The sequence below is a fragment of the Drosophila erecta genome, unplaced genomic scaffold (assembly GCF_003286155.1).
Source record: "Drosophila erecta strain 14021-0224.00,06,07 unplaced genomic scaffold, DereRS2 tig00000000-arrow-pilon, whole genome shotgun sequence".
Lineage (NCBI taxonomy): Eukaryota > Metazoa > Arthropoda > Insecta > Diptera > Drosophilidae > Drosophila > Drosophila erecta.
Window position 1 is genome coordinate 18,782,972 of NW_020825194.1, and position 9,659 is coordinate 18,792,630.

Here is a 9,659-nt window from a genome sequence, read left to right on the forward strand (position 1 = left end):
AAATTAAATTTAAAAAATGTTCTAAATTTGAATGCAGATTTGGATTCACTAACATGAGAAAGTGCTTTAAGTATACAGTTTGCCAACCATAAATAAATGTACGAATCCCAAGCATATGTCGGGCCCTCAAAATCCAACACCGCTGTGCTCGTGTTTCTTCCAGTGCACGAGGCATATAAACGGGCAAATAATAAAGCAGAAATTGTATTTAAACGCAGCCTGTAATTAATTATCTGCATTGGCCGCCTCTTCGCGGGGAGGGGGGTTCAGTGTTGATCGCATGCCAAACAGTGCCCGCAATAAATTAATGAACCGAAAAACAATTATCATAAATAGCAGCGGCAGGCTGCGCACTCGCGACACTTTTGCCATGAACTGATTTGCAATTCCATGTTGCTGCGAATTCTTTGTGAAATATTGAACATATTGCAATTACAATTTGCGATAAATAAATACAAAATGGCATTCTCTCAATTGATTTTTAGCATAAAACCGAGTTCACCGAGCCGCCATATAATTGCTTGCAATTTCCGCTTAATTTGGGCATTCAAAATAAATTCCGCTGACGTTCGAGGCAGAGCGAAGTTCCCGAGAACTCCAAAGTGCCTTCATGCACTTGCCCAGCAACATATTTTGCCTTAATTAATTAAAAATTATATTTGCATTCATTTGCGCCTGTATTCTGCACATGCAATTGCCAGCGCAAAAACAAACACAACATGCCTATCGTTTTCCACGAACTTTTCTTGCAACAGAGACAAATACTGAAAAGTCCAAATAAAATAAATACAAAAAAAAACAGCTTAAGAAAAGCCAACAGAGGCAGCGGCAATTAAAACGCGAAACGGCAAGCTACTTGATGTACTGACGCGTTTGATTCCCAGACCTGCTCAGCAAATGTTTGTTGTTTCGCTGGCTAATTCGCCCTAAAAGTGTTTGCGGCCCCAGTCTCGAGTGTCCGCATATGGCTGCCATTGCGATTCCCATTCTGATCCCCATCCCCATCCACATTCCCATTCCCATTCCCCCTCGAATGCCAAATGCTGAGAACTGCCGGCTAATCAGCGGCACGTCAAACGCCTACGCAAGAATGCGCCCGCGGAAAAGAGCTAAACGCGAATCGCGAAACTGGATACGGCAGTCTGGGGAGATGTAGATGGAGATGGAGATGGAGATGGGGCTGAAGATGCAGTGGAGTGGAGGATGTCGGAGGACGCGGCCAAGACGATGACAGGGCAGGCAATCCAGGCCACCAGTGGAGGCAATCGACAATTGTCTTGGGCCACTGCGACTGCGAGCTCCAAGGAGCAAAAAGTTGGCGTTGCGACAAATTTGTGCACCCTGTAAAGGTGCAGTTCTGGGGCGTATCAGTGCTGGAGTTGTTCAGTTAATATTTCAGTTAATATTTCAGGTAGCCCATACTAATATGATCGCATAATGTCGCATCTATTGAAATATTGAATGCTAAGTACAGGGTAACAACCATTCGTCTCTGCCACTTGCAGTCTAGTTACCCGATCTTACTTTCCTTCCATACCTAGCGCCTTGGCCGCTGCGGCATCTTCGGCGCCTCCCCGGCCTTCATTTTGTTTGTCGTTGCCCGTTTTGCGTGCGCACTTTTAATTGCAATTGAATTTTAATTACTGCGTTGTCAGCAAGGAATGTTGCAGCCAGTCGTTTAAGTGCCGACAGCCAGTGCGATGGAGACAATGAGGCGGAGCAAATGGAGCAGCAGCAGCAGCTAAAAAACCTGGATGGAGGATGAGGACAGCTGCTCCTGCTGGTCCAGCTTCCCTTTTCCCGGTTCTTTGACTGTAAAATACGGCTTTGTCGTCGAGAGGCAGCAATTAAATGAGCGACAGCCGACGGCAGTTGACGTTTTAAAAGTCGCGTTTGCGCTAGCCGTTGCCTTTCATTAATCAGCAGCAGTATAAATGTGATGATCCGATAGCGTTTATCGACTGCTGATGACTCTATTTACTGCCCCCCAGCCACGGGCGCAGATAACCTAATGAGCAGCCCCACCCACATCGCCGTGCCCATCCGCAATTAGGAATGTCTGGCCTTTTGATTGAGTCTTGTGAATCGCGACTGATGGCCTCTTGTCTGGCATCTGGCACTCGGATAATTTAGCCAAGATTCATGCTGCTTCGGCTGGGTTTTCGAACGGCTTATAATGGGATTACGACTTATCAGCGGGCTAATGGGCAGTTAAAGGCAGCCACTAACCTATGCCCTTTGATGGAGATAGTTGTTGTCTACTTTGTAGGCACGCTAATCAATTAGTTTTTGAATAGGTAAGACACACTTCCTTAGGTACTTAAAGTTGCCTAAAAAGTAGCTTCACTTAACCCTTTTCACTTCCAGTCAAGTGCTACAGCCCAAAAGGAACAGCAGACTGCGGGTGACATTTTCCACCGGGCGGCCAACTCCACCAATCAACGGGGAAAATAACAAAATGTCAAGCAGAACGCATGCAGCAATTTATTTAAATACCTCGAGCTCATCAAATTTAAGTTAACACACCCCAGCAGCAGCATTACGACAGACGACGGGGCCACAGCGAACTGAAAATGAAAATGAAAATGAAAATTCAATTTTCCACCTAAACGCAGACACCGCATCAATTTTGAAAATGCTTTTGCCCGGCAATGAAAACGATTTGTTGTGTTTGACGAAGAGTCAGCCGCGAGTGGCGGCCAAAGGGGCAGCAGGGGAATCCGTGGGGAAAGCGAGAGCGAGTGGAGTGGCAAAGGAACCCAAGTGGAGCCCAGACAGAGGCACCACTCAAACGGCAGCCAAGAAGTCAACGCAGAACGACGTCGTCGATTCGGATACGGATTCGGATGTCGATGGCTGAGGAGATGCAGGCGGCTCGAAAATGCAGCACATACAAAGGGAACAAGGGCAAATTGGCGGCGGGGGGTGCCGACACTGAAACAAAATTCGGAACAAAACTATATGATGGGTGCTTACCTTTATCGCTTTTCTTCAGTCCAGCGCGTAGCATTTGCCCAACCTCATAAGAAAAGTTTCAACTTCGATGTCAAGTTACAGCTTTTCCAGTTTCAGACGATCCCACCTTTCTCGGTTTATGCATTTCGCTGACGTGTAGCAATTTCTCCCCGGCAACGAGGAACGCCGTGTTATGGATGTGGATGCCGAGTGGCTCCCCACTCCTCGAACTGCAGACAATTAAAAGTGCTTCGTGGTGTGCGTGCGGCAATTGCCTGGCCGCCCACACAGATACTCGTGCAGTCGCAGCGGTATCTTGTATCTTTTGGATAATCTCTGCGTGTTGATTTATGCAACAGCTTGGAGTGTTTTGATCGATCATTACCATTCGAGCCGCCTTCAACCCCTTGGCAGGCAGCCGCCTGAAATTAGACGACTGTATTAAAAACATTTAATTAGCTTTTATTGACCATTAAGATTCCAATCGTGGCTGGAACAGTAGCAGCCACAGCATGGAATACACCCACCATCGCTTTCTACAGCACTTATTTATACACTTTTAGCTTTATTACTTTTCCACAAAAACATTTTATGACGGCCAGCAGCATCGAAATATTTATGATATTTACAACAAAAGAGCAAAATGCTGGGCGAACGAGAAATTCTTGTCCAAAATCGAAATAAAAACATACAAATTAATTAAAGTCAATAAAGTGAATTAAATGTGGCCAGGGTCGGACCCCTTTTAATGGGCCAACAACTCCACTGCGCCCTACGCACCTCCATTGGCTCTTCCATTCAGTCCAAGTTTCAAGTTGTTTATGGCCAAGACCCGGGTGCTGCTCCTCCTATGAGTGATCATCATCATCCCCATCATAGTTGGCTGGCATGCACTTCGCTGCCAATTTAATGGCGTTTTTACAACTTGAAAGATTCGTGCCCGACACGCCGTTTTGAGCGATGATGGTTTCTTTTTGGGGGCACCCATTCCCTCGCTAAACGCACACCAAATGCAGCGCAGCGAATGTCATTAGAACATAAAAATGATATTAATTGCATGCGAGAGTGCAGTCCAGGGAACGGAAAACGAAACTGGGATCCGGATTCGGTTTGGGATTGCGGACGGGGTTGGGTTGGGTATGGCCAAAGACACTAGAATAATAAGGGCTTCAAGAAAATATTTTTCCTAAGCAAATATTAAGAGCGGCAATAACTATGTGTTCCGACAGTAAGTTAAACATTCTTCAGGCTTTAATTAAGTCAATTTGTACTACTTTGTGCAAGTAACACATACACTACATACATACATGCACTACATACATACATACATATGTACATACATACATACATACATACATATGTACATACATACATACATACGTACATACATACATACATACATACATGCATACATACATGCATACATACATACATACATACATACATGCATACATACATACATACATACATACATACATACGTACATACATACATACATACATACATACATACATGCATACATACATACATACACCAGTACATATATACATAGATACTTACACCGGTACTTACATACATACACCGGTACTTACACACATACACAACACATAGGAGAGACCACTTGAACTATTTTCGACTCTAAATTTGAAGACATGCCTTACAGTCCTCACCAGAACCAGTTGGGAATTATAGGGCTACAAGAAAATATTTTCCCTAAGCAAATATTAAAAGCTGCAATAACTATGAGTTCCGACAGTAAGTAAAACATTCTTCAGGCTTTAATTAAGACAATTTATACAACTTTGTGCAAGTAACACATACATACATACCTACATACATACATACATACATGAATACATACATACATACATACATACATACATACATACATACATACATACATACATACATACACCGGTACATACACTACACTCACTGCTCGACCGGTAAGAGAAATTACTTGAAATATTTTGTGACTCTAAATTAGAAGACATGCCTTACAGTCTTCACTAGAACTAGTGAAGAATTATAGGGCTACAAGAAAATATGTTTCCTAAACAAAAATCTATATTATTTGTACTCTGGCAATCGAGTACAAAGTACTCGTTAGTAAAAAGTAAAAACTCGAATTTTGGATTGCCTTAATAGGTGAATAAATGTACATAATAATGTTCATTATTCCAGTGTCTTCGGTATGGCGATGGGAATGTCGGGATGGTTTGTGGCAATGGCACATGGCATGCAACAGAAACGTCAGCGCTATGATGACGGAATACTGCGAGGTGGCGGCATGGAGATTGTCCGGGTGTTTGAGGAGCCAGAGCGATCTCTTCATCCACTTACAGGGAGTAGAAAATAGAATAATTGTGTTCCGGGAATCAACACATCAAAACGTGATTATTTTTATTTTAACTGAGGAAGTAATGCCAGAATTAATGAACTAGCAAAGTAGTTGAGTAATTGTATATGAATTTTGGCTTTAATTTGCTTATAAACTACTAACAGAACAAAATAATATCAAAACATTTTGAAACTGGTCCGTGTGACAGCTTTTCAATGGATTTGGGTGTTATAGTGGGCAGGGAATCGTGCTTAATCTTAGCTTACTAACTTTTAGAGTTTCCCAGATCCTAGCGGTTATACGGACATACGGACGGACAGATGAACGGACATGGCCAGATAAACTGGGCCAGGATCCTGATCTACAGCTGCTGTATCTACTGTATAGGAACGGAACTTTTTAAGAAATAGTAGAAGTTGGTATAAGCCCAAATGTTAAATTCGTCATTAAGCGAAGTATTTTAATAAAAATGTATTTGTTAAATGAACCGAAATTCATAACGTTCCATTTTGAACAAGCGCAACTAGTTTAATATAAAGAAATGTACACATATTTCCATACCTTATAACGTTTTTTCCCAGTGATGCAGTTGACACATGGAAATCCATGAATGTCCCCAAAAGCGCCAGAGCGATCCACTTACGTCTGAGCATTTTGTGTGGTGCTCTTTGATGGGGACACGGCTGCCTCAGCGATCGCAGAGCGCTGATAAATAATAAAAATTAAAAATAAATTAACACCTAGTAAAGATGCAGTGGACTGAAGACTGGCAACTCGGGGACTGCGGACTGAGGACTGGTTCCCCTGCTCTGTCATTACTTGGGACCTGGTTTCGAATGTAGCCGTCCGCAGACAGCTTAAAAATAGCGCAAAAGTAATTAAAAACGAAAATATAAAAGAGCAGGAGACAAATGCACGCACAGCCACGTCCACGTCCACATCCACATCCACATCCACCGACTGTCCCCTCTTGGAAAAATGGATATAAAAATAAAAATAAAAATTATGCTCGACTGTATTGAATTTAACAAGCGCAACGCCGATGCAGGCGGAGATCAAAGAGGACTGGGGCTCCATGGGATAATTTGCCCGAAAGTGTTGTCCTGCCTGGCCGATAATGATGATGCTAATGCAGTTGACATTTTATGTGGCCATAGAATGCCGGGCATGGCCGATAATTAAATGCAATAATAATTCAATTTAATTAGCTGGCAGCTGGTTGCTGAAGCTGGCTGCACGTCGCCCAAATGCCCCAAGGGGAGTGTTAAAATATTGATGGATTGATTAGCATAATATTTGTTTTATGATTCCATATTGTTTGGGGATTTGGTTTACGGCGGCAGCGGCGGCTAATTAAAACACCTTAAAAGGGCTCATTACTTATCCAGCATCTGTCAAGGGTGTTGATTATGTACTTAGAAGTTGTCTGGAAATGCAAACTGAGGATTCATGTGGATGTCAACTGGGAGCCCAGGATGTAGTTGACAGATGGCACATGTTTATGGGTTCAACGGTTTTGCATTTTAGAATCTACATAGTTTACTGAATGACCAATTTTAAAACTAATTGGTTAGGATATTAAAAGTGGAACTTGTGAGTTTTCAAACCATTAACACGACACCATTTTCATCGAGTGAGGTCACAGACAAACACCCGTTTATTGGCTGACAAATCCGATTTAGTGTGAGCTTTAAATAAGCCGCACAAACAGGCACTAGATATGGCGATATATCCTTGCCCAGGAGCTTCCATGGACACAATGTTCGTGTTGGAGATATTTCATTGAATCAATTATCGCTGGACATGGCATAATAATTACTGTCTGCTGCACACAGAAGCGCACACTTGCAGACACAATCCACCACCCATTTAAATCCAGTCCAACCCAACTCGACCACTCAACCACCCAACCACCCACCACCCAACCACCCACTCACCCACACACTGGCAAGGTCGCCCGAAGCGACGGAGCAGCAGGGACATGTTCATTTCTTCATTGATAACTGGAAGGGAAGCTCATCCTGGCCTCGTTACTTAACCAACTGTAACAGTCCAACTGAGAGACAGAGAGCCAAGAGTCTGGGAGAAAGAGACGGGCACAGGTAGTCAGAGGAGGAAGGCACGAGCTGACGCAAACAGCAGGCGAAGGATGCACGGTGCACTTGGAGAAATTTCACCTCCAGTCAGGGTAAGTTCCATGAAATGATATCCGTAAAACGAACTTAAACACTAGTGACATAAGCATTAACTTTAGTATTTGCAATATTACAAATGAATATAAGAAAAATGTACTTTCAAATTTATTTTACTTATACTTCTAATTAGACATAAGGAAAGGGGTACTAAGCGGGGGTACTAATTAATACATTAAAAACAAATTTTTTAAGATCTCGCTCCCGATTTGTCTCCGTGCAGCAGTAAAACAAAAATTTGCCCGTATTAAAGCGAAATAATGAAGTGAAAATGGCAACAATGTGATTACACACAGTCATAGACCCAAAGCCATAATAAATCGTTCCACAAGCGAGAGGTCAGATCGAAAGAAAGAGAGGGAGGAACGCAGTGAGAGCGAGTGGGAGCATCTGCGCACGCGCTGCTCGAAATGTTGCAGATACATTCTGGGCACGATGGCAATGGCTAACTTGTTGGATGCAGCTGCTCCACTCCATTCCACTCCACTTACACTTCCACTTCATAATTTCCTCCGGCGGGAAAAAGTTTTCGCTCTCGCAGCGATTTGTCTGGCAAACAATTTCCGAAATGCGATTGCTTAAACGCAATACGAAAAGTTATTAATTGAGCTGGCCGTAATGAGCTCATTTACAGATTGTAATGTGCTCCCATTACAGGCACACGAACAGCTGCCGATTTCGATTTCTCGATTTCTCGATTCTGAATCCGAAACACTTGATGGCAGGCATTACGCCGAGTTAAATGGCTTGTAATGACGACGACGATGGGGCGTTGTGAGTTCTGAGGGTGGGGAGTGGGGAGTTAAACAGGGCTAAATGTGTCCAATCACTCGGGGGCTACTGGGGCCTGAACCCGATTTGGAACAGGGCGAGCAAATGTCAGACAGCGATTTCCCATTTGTCACTGGCCGTTCGATATGGATATGACTACATCTAATGGATACACACAGTTCCCTGTAATCGCCCCCATTTCAGGAGGCTGGAGGAGAGCAGGCGAAAACTTTCTACCAAATGGGTTTCGAAGTATGGCAAATTTACACTTTGGTACCGCCTTCATTACCATCTAACAGCTGGTCAACACAGTAGCCCTAAAATCGAACAAAAATATCTTTATGTCACGCCGAAGGTTCTCATAATCACAGCGACATGATATTTAATTCAGTTCTAAAACAAACTCAGACACTACAACTACCAAACAGCACAACTGATACTACAGAAAAAAAACATCGTATTGAAAAGCAGAAACTCACAAAGCTGCCGTATTTATTGTTCAATTTTTTGGTTGTTTTTTTCTTTTTGTTTCTGTGACTGTTCCTTGCAATGGACACACTACACGAACACGAAGCCGGGAATCTCTACGAGGAGCAGCGAGTCGATCGAGTCGGCGACGCGTTGACTGCAGATGCGGGCGACGATGCGGACACATTGGAGGATGGACAGCAGCAGCAGCAGCAGCAGCATCAGCAGCTCCTGGGAGTCAATCGGCAGATGGCCATACTCCTGGACGCTCCTCAAGAGCCACCGATGGCGGTGTTTCCGGCGAGAGGAGGGCTAAATGGACCGCCACGTCTGCGCAAGAAACGGAGTTTCTACACCATGGTCAAGCCATCTCCGCCATGCGAGAGCCAGGAGCCGGAAATGTGCCTCCTGCTGGCCAGTGTCACGCGGGCAATGCGCCAAGTTCGGGAGGATCAGCGAGGCGAGTACTTTGCAAATTACCTGGTCGAGAACATGACCAGTCAGAACTATCCGAATGGTGTGGGTCTGCCACAGCATTGGGGTGAGTTCTGATTCGCCATAGTTCACCCATAGATCGTTGATCAGAAGGAGCTCCCTTGGACCGCGGAAGATCGAGCCAGCTCATTGGGAACCCACCTTACACTATGTACACATCCATATCCGCCACCCACTTGATATGCATCCTTACACCACAGATATCTTTCCTCCTAGACCACACTCCAAAAAAAAAGGTTACTTACTTGGGGCTTAAAACTGTTTGCGGTTCAATCTTGTTCAATAAACAACACGGCTTAGCAAACTTCTATTTTCATATTTGGTTTTCCAGTTACTGTTTTCCAAATTTATTCCACAATTGTTAACAAACCACAAGAGGTATAAGCAACAAAAAAAGTTGAAAGTTAATAAAAGCGCTTTCTGTTGATAAAATTGTC

The 9,659-nt window shown here is 43.7% G+C and overlaps 1 protein-coding gene across 1 annotated transcript; it reads left to right on the plus strand.

Annotated features, from left to right (window-relative positions):
* The first annotated feature begins 8,645 nt into the window (after positions 1–8,645).
* LOC6552625 (male-specific protein scotti) lies at positions 8,646–9,659 on the plus strand. Its single transcript, XM_001979886.3, has one exon. It carries the CDS (start codon positions 8,809–8,811, stop codon positions 9,277–9,279), a length of 471 nt encoding a protein of 156 aa, XP_001979922.1. The 5' UTR covers positions 8,646–8,808; the 3' UTR covers positions 9,280–9,659.

What these genes read in the sequence shown, in the direction of transcription:
- LOC6552625 (XM_001979886.3), top strand. Translation starts at nt 8,809, where the DNA reads ATGGACACACTACACGAACACGAAGCCGGGAATCTCTACGAGGAGCAG.